This window comes from Falco naumanni, chromosome 4 (assembly GCF_017639655.2).
Source record: "Falco naumanni isolate bFalNau1 chromosome 4, bFalNau1.pat, whole genome shotgun sequence".
NCBI lineage: Eukaryota > Metazoa > Chordata > Aves > Falconiformes > Falconidae > Falco > Falco naumanni.
In genome coordinates this window covers 74,530,084-74,546,905 of record NC_054057.1, presented here as the reverse complement: position 1 = coordinate 74,546,905, position 16,822 = coordinate 74,530,084, and the positions used below count along the sequence as shown (strand labels likewise).

At 40.0% G+C, this 16,822-nt stretch overlaps 1 protein-coding gene across 5 annotated transcripts in view; it reads left to right on the top strand.

The window, feature by feature from the left end:
- Window positions 1-16,822, top strand: part of LOC121086402 (CREB binding protein) — a 96,902-nt gene that overhangs the window by 58,504 nt on the left and 21,576 nt on the right. For 2 of the 5 annotated variants that reach the window (XM_040590111.1, XM_040590108.1), the window contains 10 exons: window positions 773-965; window positions 1,100-1,153; window positions 2,417-2,541; window positions 3,160-3,348; window positions 4,799-5,218; window positions 5,853-6,032; window positions 6,262-6,448; window positions 11,470-11,588; window positions 11,722-11,961; window positions 12,446-12,534. In XM_040590111.1, coding sequence (XP_040446045.1) covers window positions 773-965; window positions 1,100-1,153; window positions 2,417-2,541; window positions 3,160-3,348; window positions 4,799-5,218; window positions 5,853-6,032; window positions 6,262-6,448; window positions 11,470-11,588; window positions 11,722-11,961; window positions 12,446-12,534 — 1,796 coding nt within the window. The remainder of the gene's footprint in view (window positions 1-772; window positions 966-1,099; window positions 1,154-2,416; window positions 2,542-3,159; window positions 3,349-4,798; window positions 5,219-5,852; window positions 6,033-6,261; window positions 6,449-11,469; window positions 11,589-11,721; window positions 11,962-12,445; window positions 12,535-16,822) is intronic. The other 3 variants (XM_040590109.1, XM_040590110.1, XM_040590113.1) reach the window with 3 other exon arrangements.

The following is a 16,822-nucleotide window of genomic DNA, read 5'->3' as shown; positions in this document are numbered from 1 at the left end:
AGGTGCATAATCTCATGTGTTCAGCAGTTGCTGACAAGCAAGATTGTCTACCTTGCTGTGCACAGTGACTTTTATTTGATCTGTTGTCGGTGTGGATTGAGTAAAATAAATTTTTCATCATGTACAGACGTAGTGTTTGTCTGTGCCTGTGGACTATTTTTTCACTGATTTCCTCTATTCTTTTGGGGTTTTGTCTGGTTTTGTTTATTCCCTGCAATGACTATCAGTAGCCAGCCTCTTTAGGAAAAGAGTGGTTCCTTTCTTTACGTAAAAATTGATCTGTCCTTAACATTTGTCTCCTGAAGTTTATTCAGCATAACTGTGTTGCTGGGAATGTGTGGGGTTTTTTTCTTGTGTCTGTGGATTAGTGGAAATCTTTATTATAAAAATAACATTTAAAAATCATTAACATTTAGAAACAAAATCACAGCTTCCTGTTTTTTGTTGAAGCAACAGAAAACCTACAGTCTTCTCCTTTGTCTACTAATCTACTCAGAGTAGATGCAGAGGTTAGCCATAAAGCCAAGTCTCAGAGGTGTCTTCTGGAAGCTTTGTTTTTCCTTTTCTGCATTAAAGGAGTGATGAGACTATCTTGATTTAACAGAATTCTGTAAATGAATACTTCTTTTTCAAATAGGCAGGTGTATACATTAAAAAAAAAAAAAAAAAACAAACACCACCACAAACAAACCAGGTGATGGTATTCTGGTAGACTATATGAGTGCTGCTGTTTTCTTATACTTGATGCTGAGACTATTTTTTTCTCTTCTAGGATGAATATTATCATTTATTAGCAGAGAAAATCTATAAGATACAAAAGGAGCTGGAAGAGAAACGGAGGTCTCGTCTACATAAACAAGGGATGTTGGGGAATCAGCCAGCCTTACAGACCCCTGGACCTCAGCCCCCTGGTATCCCACAGGTGGCTGCTGCCATGGGCCAGGCACAGCCCGTGAGGCCGCCCAGTAAGTACTTCTGTAGGAGGTACTTCTGTGGTTCAGCTGCAGCTTTGCCCAGTTTGTGTCCTTGGGCTCTCATGCTAGTCTCAAGTTTGTGTGTTAAATTGTTTTTTGCTGACCATTCTTCCGTTGTGTTGCAGATGGGCCTATGTCCATGCCAACCGTGCCTATAAGTCGTATGCAGGTTTCTCAAGGTATCTATTTTTTACTCTCTATTTGTAATTTGTGAGTTCAAAATAACTTTTAGGGGGGAAAGCTGCCAACCTGTTTTTCTTTTGGAGTTGGGATGGGGGGGAACTGCTGGGTCTCTCCTTTTTCAGCATCATTCCTTGTTGTTGCTGTGCGGCAGGAACTGTCTCGGTGCAGTCTTGTCTTAAGAACTGGCAAGATATACCCAATACTTTGCTAACGACCGGGAAGTAATTCAGTCCTTTCAGAAAGAGGAGAGCACAAGCAGGAATACTGTAAAAGAGCACTAATGGGGGGTGGGGGGGTGGAGAAGAGGATGTTGGCATGTTTTCGTCTGTTAATTAGCCAAAAGTACACTTGTAGCTGGAAACCTAGCACATTAATCCTAGAATCTGTATAACTAATTATACCCTTTCTTGGTTTTTGATGCGAAGTGCATCTAACAAAGCCTTGTAGCTTGTTCATAGCACTGATGGCTTGCCATCACTGCTTTAGGCTGCTGTGGGCTAATGGATGTGGGGGTTTTCCTGAAAAATAAAAACCTGGGACTTCTAGGTGCTTCAGCTTCCTCAAGAAAAGTGTCCCAAATTATTATTTTATTTCTTTGTTTCTTTGTAGTTTCTTTGTTTCTTTGTAGTAAGTTGAAACTCGTGTTGAAATGTCCTTGAAAAGTTATGTCCTTTTAAAATTTATTTCAATAGGAGAAAAAGTTAATAGTAAGTATAGCTCCATAGTTAGTTGTTTACACCTTTATTCCTGTTAGAAAATTGTGGGGGTTTTGGAGGGGTTAAATGTTTTGTATACATAGCACAACACCTGTTCAAGCATATTGCTAGTTTTTGTCCTGATTTGAGGCTAGGAGTTGCCTTCATATATACAATATGTATTTTTATCATATTTACTTCAACCATTTCAGTGAGGCCTGAATTGCTGTTTCAAAGCAAATGCCTGATTTTAAGAAACCATCCCAAGGTATTATTTACAAATAGCATCCTGTCTTTGCAGATCATCCACACTCTTCATCTTTTGCATTATTTTTTTTTTTTTACACCAGAAGTTATATTTCACCCTAACTGGTATTCTTCTAAATACTTCTCGCATCTTGATTTGTCTCTTAAGCCAAGTAATTTGAGCAAAGTTAAAAGAAAATGATGAAGTGTAGGGCAGTCAAACTTTAGTCATAATAAATGTTAAATTTATAGTAGAGTATACATACCTAAATTCTGATGACTTGTTCCTAATGAGTTGTTTTGGGGGTGCATTTGCAGGAATGAATCAGTTTAACCCCATGTCCATAGGGAATGTACAGATGCCACAAGCACCCATGGGACCCCGTGCAGCTTCTCCAATGAACCATCCTGTACAGATGAACAACATGGGCGCTGTTCCTGCGGTTCGTACTTCTTCTTACCAAGTTCTTCTCAAAATTGGTTGATTACATTTAGCAGTGTTATTGCTGTTCTGAAAAGGCTGTGTCAGAGTAGTACTGTAAATTGTAGGATAATTTCATGGAAACATACTGAGCCTCTCAGGCTTTTATTGAGGCATTTTTTTTTCCATATTTACTTGTGTTAAAAAAAAAACCAACAAAAACTTTAGAGGGGTAGATGCCAGAGATGTAATAATCTCCAACAGTCTGTGGAAGAGCATAGTTCTTTCAGCAACTGTGTCTTTGCAGTATATATACCTTCTTTATTCCTCCATGAAAACATGTTTTTATTCTTAAGAAAAACAAACATCTTTTCAGTTTCACTGGATTATATCCATCAGCTCAGAGAACAAAACAAGTTAACACTCTTAGTAGAGTTTTGAATATTACCTGTTTAAAAATAACTTCCTCCTGAATGCTGTGGAACAAATGCTGGAGTTATATTCATATGCCCACTTCCATTTGGTTTACCAAATCGAGTTTTCCACTTACATTTTTGTCCTGTCTTTTTAGGGTATTCACCCTTTGATCTCCCATGTAATGCTAAATGGTAATATCTTTAATTTGGGTGTTCATTTGTAGATGGCAATGTCTCCTTCCCGAATGCCTCAGCCACAGAACATGATGGGAGCTCATTCCAACAACATGATGGGTCAGGCTCCTACCCAGAACCAATTCCTGCCCCAGAATCAGTTTCCAGCATCCAGTGGGGCTATGAATGTGAACAGCGTGGGCATGGGTCAGTCAACAGCCCAGGCTGGGGTGGCACAGGTAAGATGTATTTTCTAATAGTAGAGTTATTTACTCTTAATTATTTTGTTCTAATTTATTTGATTAATGTATGTTTATTAATATTTATGTGTCCATTGTTTGTTGTAGTCACCCCTGTCTTTGGGGGATCCTGGGTTACATCTGCCCTCTTCACAAGCTCTTATATATGCTAACTGGGGGGCAATGCCCTGTAATTCCTGTTATAAATTATAAAAAAAAGCATGCTGATGAGATTTTAAAAGTTAGCTTATCAGATATTTATGAGCATATGCTTTCATCTGTGTGGACCTGAGTAGCTGACTTTAAGTGAAGAATTACAAACACAGAGTGGTTGGGGAAGATTTTTTAAAGTTTGTTCTAACCTCTCCGCTTTTGAAGAGAAAACTGGGGGGGGGTTCTGTAGCATTTTCTGTTACAGTAGTGGTCAGTGAAGTAGTAGCCATGCTTACGATGCCAATGTATATGCTCTTCCAAAGGGAGAGGCTTATTTTTTAGATCAGAGTCCAAGTAATTTAGGTTTGTTGAGACCTCCAGAGTTCTCTAGTCCAGCCCCATCCTCAAATGAGAGATAACTTAGATCAGGTTATGAAGGGCTCTGCCAAGTCACATTTGGAATATGCTTAGGATGGAGCATCTACAGTTTCTTGGGCCCTGGCTCAGTTGTTTGACCACCTTTGTGGTGAACACTTTTCATAATGCACTTAGTTCAGTAAAACTATGTACAGGCTATATAGGCACGTGTTTTAAATTTGAAGCCTCATCTGCAGGAATCTATTAATTGATTTGGATTTCTAAGAGGTACATCTGATATTCTTTTTTTATCACTGTCTCATGCAAGTAAAATGTATAGTTTAAAAGTCTGCACATCAAGAATACTTTATTGTTGCTGCTCTGAAAAACATATCCACAGTTTTCTTAAGCATCTGGAGTAGTCTAATTAGAATTACAAAACAACAAAAAAAACAAACCACCAAACAAAAAAAAAACCCCTCTTTTAAGTTTTGCACAGTGCAATGGGGCAGGCATTAAATGTGTTGAACTGTCTTTTAAAGCAGGGCTGCTCTAAAATCCTGGCCTACAACGTGTATTTGCTTGAAACCATTTTGTATGCAAAGTCTGACCTTTGCCCAGCTAATGACATGATTTAGAGATTGTCTGCCTCTGGGTTCTGTGTTACTTGGAGATGGTGAGGGTTCCCTCTCTGTGTCAGTAGAATTAACGTTAAAAGACACGCATGGCGCATCTAGGTCTAGGAGCAAGGTCTTTGACTAAGAGCTGATGAAAACGATTAGAGAAATCAGAGCATCGTCATTTGCAATAGCAGCATTTGTTTATAGCTGATCTCATGTTTAGACTCCCAGTATTCTGTTGAAGTGCTGTGATTTAAAGGTGAAGTGTGATTCCCAGAGCTGTGGGAGTCACGTGTCTGTAAGACAATCTCTCTCTCTAGCAGGGGCAGGTTCCCAGTGCTGCTCTTCCCAACTCCATGAACATGCTAGGACCGCAGAGTGGGCAGTTACCATGTCCACCAGTGACCCAGCCACCTCTACATCAGACTACACCTCCTGTGTCCACTGCTGCTGGGATGCCACCTATTCAGCACCAAACGCCAACTGGAATGACTCCCCCTCAGCCAGCAGCACCCACTCAGCCATCGACACCAGTCTCATCTTCAGGACAAACACCAACACCAACACCGGGTTCTGTTCCAAACGCGACACAGACACAAAGCACGCCTACAGGGCAGACTGCGGCACAGGCTCAAGTCACACCGCAACCTCAGACCCCAGTTCAACCCCAGTCTGTGCCAACCCCGCAGCCATCTCAGCAGCAGCCAACATCTGTGCAGGCACAGCCACCTGGCACTCCAGTAAGTACCAGCTAGTTGCATTGTTCTCGTGTAGTGACATTCCACAAGAGATCTCCCTATGTAGAGCACCATGTCATGAATGAATGGAGCCCATAGTTGTCAATGGTAGCTTCTACTTTAGGCCAAAGGGTTCGTTATAGAGTTGTGTAAAAATGTGTCCGTTCAGATGTTCTCAGCATTGTTTGAAGGAGGGGGGCATATTGAATTACTTCAAACTGCTCAAAGTAAAAATGGCAGCAGTGTGCAGAAAGAGGAAGCGTAACAGGCCTAATATTATATTTGGCCCTAATCAGAATTGATCTTGGCTGATCATGAGATTTGCATAAATTTTTTTTTCCTTTTAAGATACAGTCAGGACGAATGCACGTTTCAAGGAATGTACAGTGTTTTACTGGGCAGGTGTTTTCTCTGTAAAAGAAGCCTCTTTGGGGCAGAATATTCTTCCTTGGCTTCTCCTCTGTAAAGCAGAGTTATTAAATGTGTGATATCAAAACTTGGCTACAGTGAGCTCCTGTATCCATGTTCTGCACTGTTTTAGAATATCATCTCATGTCTTTTTTGTGCTGTTCATTTTTAGTAAAGGAAAATATTTCTATATATGCAGTGTCTTTCTTTTGTACTGTTTTTACAACAGCTATCCCAGGCAGCAGCTAGTATTGATAACAGGGTCCCCACCCCTGCCTCAGTTGCTAGTGCTGATACGAATTCCCAGCAACTAGGACCAGATGCACCAATGCTAGAAAGCAAATCAGAAGTTAAAACTGAAGAAACTGAGCCAGAGACTAGTGAGACACAAGTGGAAGCTAAGACTGAGGTAAATGAGATTCTATACAGCTTAACTGAAAGCAGTGATAGATATAAAAGCACTTAATGATGTGTCTGAATTGGTGAGCTAAGGGGCGAGAGGAGGGTAGTTACTGGAAAGTAACTGTCCTGAGGAAAGCCATGGATGGAGAGTGCTTCGACAATCTCAAACTAATATTTTGATGACTGGAGTTTGGGTCATAGATGTAATAGTACATCTCGTTGCATCCTTTCTTAAGGTGGAGGAGGATTTACAAGGATCTTCACAAACAAAAGAGGAAACGGATGGAGCAGAACTGAAACAGGAGCCAATGGAAATAGAAGAAAAGAAGCCTGAAATAAAAGTAGATGCTAAAGAGGAAGAGGAGAGCAGCACTAACGGAACCACTTCACAATCCACATCGCCATCTCAGCCCCGCAAAAAAAGTATGTGTATGAAAACTGATTGTTCTTATGTACTTTGTTTTTGCTAGCATTTGTTTTCTACAGTGTCTGTTCCTGCTGGGTGGTAGGTCAGTTTCACATGTGCATTCCAGCATGTGAAGCTCTAGGAGATCAGTGCTCTGTAACTTACTTTTGGACATAGGATTCCTTTAATGTTACATGAATCAGAGGTGAGAAAAGCATGTCGTTGTGGTCTTGATCTCTGCAGTCGTCTTGCAGATTCCAGTTTCTGCCTAGACGGACCAGGGCAGTAAGGCAGTTGATTGCTGGAGAAATTATACACATACATCTCCTCCCGTACACCCTGGCCAGTGCTCTTTCAGGGGTGCTCAGTGTAGATAAGTGCTGTCGGTAACCAACAATACCCGTTGCTTTGCTTTTCTGTTAGAGGTTGCACACACCAGCTTCATACTGAGTTTTAACATTCACTTCTCTGAGAATTAGGTGTTGAACTCCTCTCCTGAATCTGTATTTCTCCAAGGCTGGTCTGCTGCAATAGACTTAAATGTTTTTGGAAGCTCCGTGTTGTTTTCAGTGTAGTGTTCATTTGAAAGCTTGCTCCTCAGAAATGGTTAGGTCAGTAGCCTCTTAGTTAATCTACAGTGTTAGCGTAGCTTTAGGCGTGACTGTATTTGTACTGTGCATTTTTCCAAAGGGAAACTTGATGGCACTACAGATCTTGAATAGACTTATATAAATGATTGCATGCCTTAGGCTAGTAAGAAATAAATGAATAAGATTCTCAAAACAGACAAAAATAAGTTATTCCACTTGTAGTGCAGACTTTATGGGAGTCTGTGAGGTAAGTGTTTGGACTCAAAACCCTTAGCTGTTTAGGGACCTCTGTCTCCTAGCATTTGCTGCTTCCAGATGATGTTTTCTGTGGTTAGTTTTTAGGTTTTGACCAAAGGGAAGCTTTCAACATGCTGCAGGTGTCAAAAAAGAGAAAGTGATGATCCATTTCATAACTTTTTTTTTTCTTCTTCCCTTGCCAAGGAAACAGCATAGTAACTGCCTTAAAAGAACATTATGGGTGTGTGCTTTCCAGAATGTGATCAAGGAATCACAAAATTTTCAAGTTCATGCAGCTTAAATCTTGATCCTCCTATATGAGCTTTGGGTTGCATTTAACTACTAAACATAAACTTTTTATAATAAAACACTATAAAACACACTTTCCTGTAGATCGTGTTTTCAGTTTGTAGCACAGTGGGCCAGCCAATTGAGAATATGCTGCAGAACTAACTGGCAGAGCCTGTTTCAAACAAAATGTAACACAGGGAGTGGAAAGCTTATTAGCATTTATAAACCAGCTATATTCCCAGTGGAAAGAATCACTGCTGCTTGTTTGGAGGAGTGCACTTACAAGTGAATCGAGACGGAGGCAGGTTCTTGCAGAATTAGTCGATGAAACTTGCACTGTGTTATCCAGCTGATTCAGTCTGGATTACTACGTATTTCCAATACCTCATTTAGTAACATGATTTTGTCTTGGAAATATTATCACTAAGTAACCGTGTAGTGTAACACATGCAACGTGGGCAGGTACAACCACATACACAATTTTAAATGGTGACATTTTCTCACAGAGTAGTTTGTCCAATTTTAATAGAGCGTTTGCATTAAAATGCTAAATAAACCAAGAGGTATTTGAGAGTAAATAGTCAAGTGTGCTTAAGGGTTATGTGGTATTTTAAAACTACTTGTGAGACTAATCTGGAGTTTTGCATGGGTTACAGAAGTATTGGAAACTCTCCTTCCTTCCCACGTGGCCGGATTGCTGAGGTACCCCCCCAGTAACCTGGAGCACAGCAGCTACATGCTGCAGCTATTAGGGGGACGGCTCACGGTTGGAAGTGTCATGGAGTGTATGCTTTAATATAACTTAGCAATTTGTAGCCTGATACCTTAACGTGTGAAAAGATTCATCCCAGCCCCAAAGGGTTGTATTTCTGGGTACAGGTGGCTGATGTTGTGGAGCTGGAATCTCATCTGTTTGTCACACCCAGCCAGGTGCACTGAACACCATCAGCCTGGCTGTGCTCATTTAACTAGACCGTAACCTGACTTAAGTGATAGAAAATCCTGCATGGGCTAGAAAACAGACCAAGATAATACTCCTGAGATACTGGTCTCAATTCGGTTACACCTGAATTTTTGTTGGTTAGCTTTTTTTGAAAACTGCAGACACCCCTTCAGCAGCCTTTTCTTCCTCATCAAGTTTTTGCCTTCATAACTGCAGGCAACCAAACCCTTCCAAATTCAGGGCTTGGTTTGGTTTTGCTTTATTTTCTGGAAATCTAATATAAGCAAGAAAGAAAGGGGTTTGGTTCCTTGCTTCTTCCCTTGCACTCTTCTGAAAAGAAACATTATTCAAAGAGTTTCAAAATTTTCAAAAGAAACAAATTCTCTTTTGGGTAGCTCTTGTCTCCTCTTTTCATTGTAGATGGCTGCCATAGTTTGACCTTCAAGATTAGTTTTACTGATTTCTTCCCTTCTTTATAAGACTATATAATAGTGCAAAACCTCCAAGGGCTTGCTTTTGCAGGGGGTATTCAGGTGAAGATGTCTCCATCTTCCTTTATGAATTTTCTTCTTAGTAATCATAAGCAGGATTTCCTCTGTCTGAACGAAACAAAAAATTAAAAAGGTAAAAGATGGTAGCATTATACTGTTCTCTAGCAGGTAGTATGTCATCATGATTCAGGCAAAGATCCCATTTTCTTTTTACCACCTACGCACCCAAGACAAAATGGGATAACGGGATGCCAGCTCCTTACAAAGATCATTTAGCCACCAGAGGAGAGCTGAGAGCATTTAATTTTGGAAAAGGGGCAGAGGGGAGAACAGAAACTTTCTTGTCAAATCTGTATAAGGAGAGACTATGATCAAATGTTCTGTTATTAGTCATGTTCCTTAGAGGCAGAGCAGCTTTTTACTGTTAAAGATGAACGCAACTTTTCTTGACGTTTTTAGGTTAAGTCATAAACTGAAATAACTGGATTTTGATTTTTATTTTTTCAAACTTGTAAACCTTATCAGCAAAGATAAGTAGGCTTTAAAGAACTTGGCGAAAGTTTTGCTGAATCTCTGTAGTTTGGGTTTAAATTATGATGGGATTTATTTTGAAAGATACTTCAGCTTAGTAGTGTTTTGTCATAGGGGTCAATACAGGGAAAATTTTAAAAGCAGTGCTAAGCAGGTGGCCCGAATAGGTTATTAAAGAGTGCTTTTTGACCTTTAAATTTCATTAAGTGAAATAATTCAGATGATCGGGTTATGAACTACCTGAGCCAGAGCAAGATGGTTCCAGAGGAACGATAGAGAATACTTCTTCTCATGAATAGAATTTAATAATTCCTTCTGCTCCTGAGAATTCCATAATATAATTTAGTAGCAGTTTATAAAACTTTGAGAGTATGTGGTAGGGTTCCTTTCATAGGAAAGTGCCTGCGTGTGCAGTATCAATAAATATGGAAGAGAATTGTGGACAGAGATTGTGGCAACAGCTTAAATGATCATCAGATTGCACTCGTTATTGTAACAACAAATGTAGGCATCCTTGGCTCATCTCATTTCTAATCTGGTGAGTCTGAGTTCAGCAGTAGTAGTAGCAGCATGAGATCTTGATGTGTCTGTAAGGCAAGCCCTTTCAGAAGCCTTTCTCGCAGCTTGCCTTAGTCCTTTGCCATGGTTTAGGTGACTTGGGTGGTATCTTGCCTATTGTGTAGATGAGCAGCAATCCTCTCTCCAGTCAGAGGCAGTGCACTCAAATGGTCTTAAAATTTTCATCCTGACTTAACAGTTTCCAGGAGCTGCCATATCTACAGACAGCTAAAAAACCAGAAACTTAATCCTTCAGAAATTATCTGAGTAGCGTCATCTTAATTTTTTGTCTTGCTTTATTTCTGTGTGTAGTTGAGGCAAAAAGACTTCCTCTCGGAAGTGTCACCCAAATGAAAAAGGAAACCAAAAAACCTTTTTAAAAATCATTATTTTTTAAATAGAAGTCCCAAAAAACAATTTATGTCTTACCAAAATACCATTTGAGTGACAAAAGCAATGATCAGCCTCAAAGGGGTCACTACAGCCCTGTTGATTTGAGTGCTTTCAACAAAACTAATTGCTCCCTTTTATTGATACCGTTCTTGTTTCAGCCAGGTAGATAAATACTAGATGCCATCCTGCTTTCCTTAGTTGTCTTTTTTTTTTTTTTTTTCCTCTCAATAATAAGCATTCTCCCCTATTTAAAGACTCTGTTCCTAAGGAAATAAATGTAATTACGCTGCTGAGATGTTCAAAGAGCTCTCCAAGTTATCATTATATTTTTCAGAAAATGCATCTCCTTTCTTGTCCTTGTCATCCACTATTGAAAGAAACATGGCTGTTGCCATGCCACTGTTGCCAAGTGGTTGTAATGATGCATATAAATCTGGAAGTATTAACACTTTCAAAATCAATTAACAGTCCATCAGACCAGGACTGTTTGTATACTGTGGCCAGAAAATTCCTGTGCCAGCTATCAAGACATCTGGTTACTCTCTGCAGAGCTGGTTCTTTGGCCCTGTCCACTGTGGTGTGTTTTGCTAGAAGAGTCTTGGCTTGGAAATAGCAAACAAGGTTAGAAGGGAGGGAGAGGAAAATATGCTTACTCTCTTCTCTGAAGAGCTAAGCTTCATCCATGTTGAAGCTGTTGAATTAATTTGGTTCTGAGTAAGGGGGGGGGGGGGGGGTATGAGTTGCAGTTGTTCTGTCTCCTTATTCTGGGAGTATCACTTACTGCGATTTGAGGAAACATAAAAGCTGTGTGGTGGCCTCTTGATCCTAAGTTTTGCCTCTAACCAGCTATGCAGATCAGGAGATCCCTCATAAGATTTTTACGTTAACATTTTTCAGTTTGGGGCGGAGGGGGGAGGAGGAGGTGCGTATGTGTTTTTTTTAGGGGAGTTGAGGTTAGGAAACAGGGAAGGAAATTTTCTAACCGTTCTGTCTTTCATTAACAGTTTTCAAACCTGAGGAGCTGCGCCAGGCTCTCATGCCTACCCTTGAAGCTTTGTACCGGCAGGACCCAGAGTCTCTACCTTTTAGACAGCCTGTGGATCCCCAGCTTTTAGGGATTCCAGTGAGTTGGCATTAAAAAAATACAAAATGTTGTTGTGTTTTGTCTTTGTTCATATAAACATTTTGTCTTTTCTGTTCAACATACTGTGAACAGTTGACATCTTAAAAATAAAGGGTTTTGTGTGTGTTTGAAGGACTACTTCGACATTGTGAAGAATCCTATGGATCTTTCAACCATTAAACGTAAATTGGATACTGGGCAGTACCAAGAACCCTGGCAGTATGTGGACGATGTCTGGCTAATGTTTAACAATGCCTGGCTTTACAATCGCAAGACTTCCAGGGTCTATAAGTTTTGCACTAAACTCGCGGAGGTGTTTGAACAAGAAATCGATCCCGTTATGCAATCACTTGGCTACTGTTGTGGGCGCAAGGTACGTATTCCAGGGATGGAGTTGTATTCTTCCAAAGAGCTTAGCTTGATTGATCAAATAAAACAGCTTTGTATATTCTTTTTTTTAAAAACTGAAATACTGAATGAAAGGGTTGCTGAAAGTTTGGCTTTATTGTAGTGTGCTAAGAACTAAAGAAGGTAGATAGCATCTTTCTTCCTGCTATTCTTATTGTTGTATTTTTCTCCCTCAGAGAACACCTTTCTTGGTCATAAGCAGTATTAATGTGCTTTGCTTGTTTCCCATGTCCAAAAAAAGTTGGTGGTTAGAGGATCAGCTCTTTAGCTTATATAGTAATTTAGTTACAATTATTAGAGAGTTGTGCTAATGTTTTTACAGTAGCTTAGAAAAGTGTGATAAACATAACAATCTATTATGATACCCGTAAATGTCAGGTTTACCTAATAGATATTTGGTTAATGTAAGATTACATTTTAAAGCTTCTTTTCTCACCATTGTTTTGCAGTATGAGTTTTCTCCACAGACCTTGTGCTGCTATGGCAAGCAGCTGTGTACTATTCCTCGTGATGCTGCCTACTACAGTTACCAGAACAGGTAAGTCCTTGACTTTGGATTTGGGTGGGTTTTTTTGGCGATTCAGGAAGCGAAGTCCTTTGAGTTCTGTGCACATACAGAGGAGGAGGATTATTAACTTTTTCTTTCTTTTGTCAGCTCAGTCAGGAAAAAGTTATTTTTGTATCTTTGCATGCTGTCCTTTTGCAGGTGACCCTTTAGTTTCCTGTACTGCAGCTTGATACACGCTGTACTTCGGTGCTTGCTGTTAGCTAGGCTGTACCACGCACCACTTAAGTGGAAGGGAAGTTGTCCATGTTCTCCACAAAACGAGTGGCAGGGCTTGCTGGCGGGAGAAGGGCAAAACTGCAAAAAGACACTGAGCCATCATGTCACCTTCTTCTGGGAGAGCTGTAAAAATACACAGTTTTGTTTTCAAATTAGTGTCAGAATTTGCAAAGTGAAGGGTACAGAGATTCATTGCAAGACTTACATTCTCTCTTCCTAGTTAGTACTTAATTCTATTTAAATTAGATTTGAATTAACATTGAAAACTACCAGACACTCTACGAGAAGCTATGAAAACAATAGTTTCCATTATTTTTTAATTAATACTAGGATTTGGCGTTTGTGTGATTATTAAACAATTGTTATATTAATTTTCCATGTAATGCCTAAATCAACAGTGCTATAATTACAAAGTGAACTTAGAACTTGCCTTTGGTTTTGGTTTCTTAGATGTTTCCCCCCACACTCCAGAAAAAAGCTAAACGTAAATGGGCTAAGTCACAAACTTTCTTTTCTCTGTTTAAAACAAAGTTATGAACTACTTTCCAGAGGCTTGGCCATCTATAAGTCTTGCCAGCTTTGAAGCGCGCAGCAGGCTGTTGGCTAACCACAGTTACAGAACTAATTCAGACAGCCGGAGCTTGCATTTCATCCCTCCCAGGGCAGTCCCTGCATCACGGACGTGCTGTAAGATGGAGCGAGGCTCTTGGTGTGGCACCGAGCTGAAGCAGCATGGGGTGGGAAATGAAAACGTGTCATCTCGCATTGGTCTGAGGTGGCCTTTGGGAGGCCATGCAGGGGAATGCATATTCACAGGCTCTTAAAAAAGGTTTTATACAGCCACTGTGAACCCCAAAAAAAGTCAGTCTAAAGAGAAATAGAGCAATTAAAATGCATTTAAAGAGATGGTACTTCAGTACTGGAAGTGGGGAAAAAATAACCCTTAAATACCAACTCCGTGTGGTAGTTTCAAATACTTTTCATACTACACATCCAGGTCGTACTGTATTTGAAAACAGTAGCAACTTGAAAAATAACTGAAGAAGGGGTCATTTTTTTCTTTCAGTTGCACCTTTCCTATTTAAGTTAAGTGTTAAATCATTCGGATTACTCGGTGGAAGGCAATGTTGGTTGCTAGCAAGAAATACAGGGTTGATGGGGCAGTGGGTTCCTCTTGACGCGGTCATGCAATATTTGTTTCTTACCTGTTATAAACGTGATAGTCCACTTACACTGAGTTTAGTCTAAAAGGGTAGTAATGAAAGGGAGGTGATTTGTCTAAGTGTCAGTAGGCCAGTAGCAGAACAGAAGTAGGTGCAGATTTCTGTTCATCCAGATGTCTTGAGAAAGGGTTGTGGGTTTGGGATAAGAATATTTAGGCACCATTGAATAAATTAATTCTGGCACTACAGTTCAATGATTGAAGTTAATTATTTGGTATAGAACTTTTGGTTCAGAAGTTTAGGTTAATGAGTTCAGGACATATTCTTCATGTGTGCACATCAAGTTGAGAAGACTGATAGGTATTTCATGTCAGTACTAGCATCCGATTACTAATCTAGAATTTCCTTAGAATGCACTTAAATTACAGTTGGAAATTCACCTGTTAATGCAGAGATGGAGCATTTTCTGGTCTTTTGGTATTGAACCATAATGTTACTCTTTGATAAGTGGGAATCAGTCACCTAAACAGTCTGCATTTGAAAAGCTTTTCATTTTTGATGTGTTGCAAGAAGTACATTCTTTGGATTTTCTATGACTTATAACTAGAGTATTGTATGCTGCCTTTGGGGTTTGTTGAATATTTGTAGTGACATGCAAAAGTCAGTGAATTACAAGTAAGTCTCCATTTCTGAGGGTCCATATTCATAATAAGTTATAGCTATTGTTTCACCTTGGTTATTTTATGAACAAATGTTCATGATCTTCAGGTAATTCATTTTCACTGTATTTCAATTTTTATTTCCTCATTTTAATATCATGGATTAAGGCTTGACTCTTGCTAGTGCTAGGCTTTGGTTCTGCAGCACATGAAATCCTGCGCTCCCCTTCGGATCTGCAGATTGCTGGAGCATGTGCTTCACGTGCTGCCGAAGCAAAGCGCTCACCCCTGTGAGACCGAGCGTCCCGCAGCCACAGCGTGAACACGTGCAATAGCTGTGCTGGTGGAGCTATAGTTAGATTTCTGCGGTGTAACTTAAAGCTGATAGGGAAGGCAGCCTCGTTCCTCAGTTTCACAAGTGCTTTGAAAGCCCATGAATTATTCTAAAAATGGATGAGAATTAACCGTTTCTGGGATTGCTTAAATGTAGCAAAGTATTAATAGGAGCCTTGACCATGGATTTTTCTGGCTGCATAGTCTGGTGTTTGGGTCCTCCTGTGTTTCAGTCCTTCTCTTAAAATGAGCAACCTTGTTAATAAGGAAAATAATTAGTGGGGATTTTTTAATTGAAGAAAAATTTGAAGCAGCACACTATAGACAAAAAAGGACATGGACACTGTGTGAAGGGATATAAAATTCTGAACCTTTTATGTTTGGTTTTTTTTAAAAAAAGATATTTGATACCCTATCAGTGTAGTGATACAGGGTGAGGGGCAAGTGAAGTCAGTGTAAATGAGATGTGCAGTGACAGTATCCACTCCTGAAATTCCCTTGTAACACTGTAATAACCCTAATATCTTCATCATTCCCAGTGCTCACAAATTAACGGGATAATATTTTTTTATCCTGGCCTTGTTCTGTTGCATTACCAGCTCCAAAAGCCTTTGTTTTCCGTGGGAGGGTGGTGTGTTTCATCCCAGTTGAGCTGACCCAGGAGAAGAGAAGTCACTTGCAGTTTAACTTGTGGTAGGCTGGCAAGCAGCCCCCTGGGCAAAGACCGTGGCATTTTAGCTCACGTGGTGGCTATCATAGCTGCAGCTGCCCTGCTGGGAAGGTGATTATGTGGCGATGTCAGTGTGGGCTATATTAACTAGAATAAAATACACCTTTTTCCTTTCCGTGTCAGTCCCACAGTAGAGGGAGTATTCAGTGTGCTGCTGCATTTAAGTGGTTCTTGGCTAGCAGAGTAGCTCTTAAAGACGGAGCCAGCTGGCAGAGTTCGCCGAAGTTTTCAGGCTCTTATAAATTATGCTATGGTAACACGGACTGGGCTCCAGCCTGGGGAGGCGGCAGATTGCTCTGCAAAACCTCTTTCCCCAATTCATCGGGTGCTGCTGAAGGACCTGCTGCTGTTTGCTTGGGCTGTCTTTCATGAGCGTTCAGAAAATGTGCAGTGGTGACGTGACAGCCAGTGTGTGTCGCAGGAGGAAATTCTGATCCACACGTTTCGATAAGTGCCTGTAAATGGCTTTTGTTGTCTCCAGGAAAGCACAGCCTTGGAGACCTGTCACCAGTAGTTTTAAGTGTATGAGTATGTGTTTGAAGGGGCAAGCTGCCATATTTATTAATCTCCATCCCTTAAGTTGTTGGTTCATTGTGACACTGAGTCTTGTTTGATGCCTTTTATACTTACCATTCTTACAATTCTAGTGTTTGAATACTAAAACTGCGTTTTACTGTGCTGCCATTGCTGCTTATACTCTCTCACTCTTGATCCTCCATAAAGCTCCTTTATTTTGATGATCCTTTGTGGCCTTCCTGCATTTTACAGCTGTGGCCTCTCTTTGTTACCTTTGTTCATGTGTGAATTCATATCCTTTCCAAACATTTAGCCTCCTCTTTTTTTTTTTTTCTTTTTTTTTTTTAAATGACCCTGACAACTTTGGTTCCAGTTCATCTGAAACAAACAAACAAACAAAAAAAAAACTGCCCCCCCAAAAAAACCCACCAAAATCTGTGTTACTTTGATTTTGTTTTTTTTTTCAAATGCAGATTGTATTTTCGTAGAGTTGTATTCCAATTTACTCAGCTTGGTTTGTTAAACTGCAGTGTTGGTTTTGCTGAGTATAACTTGGATTGGCTCTTGGTCTGGTGACCAAAAATTGTACCTAGCCTCACATTCAATTTGTAAAGCTTAATTCTACATCTTTAATGTACCTG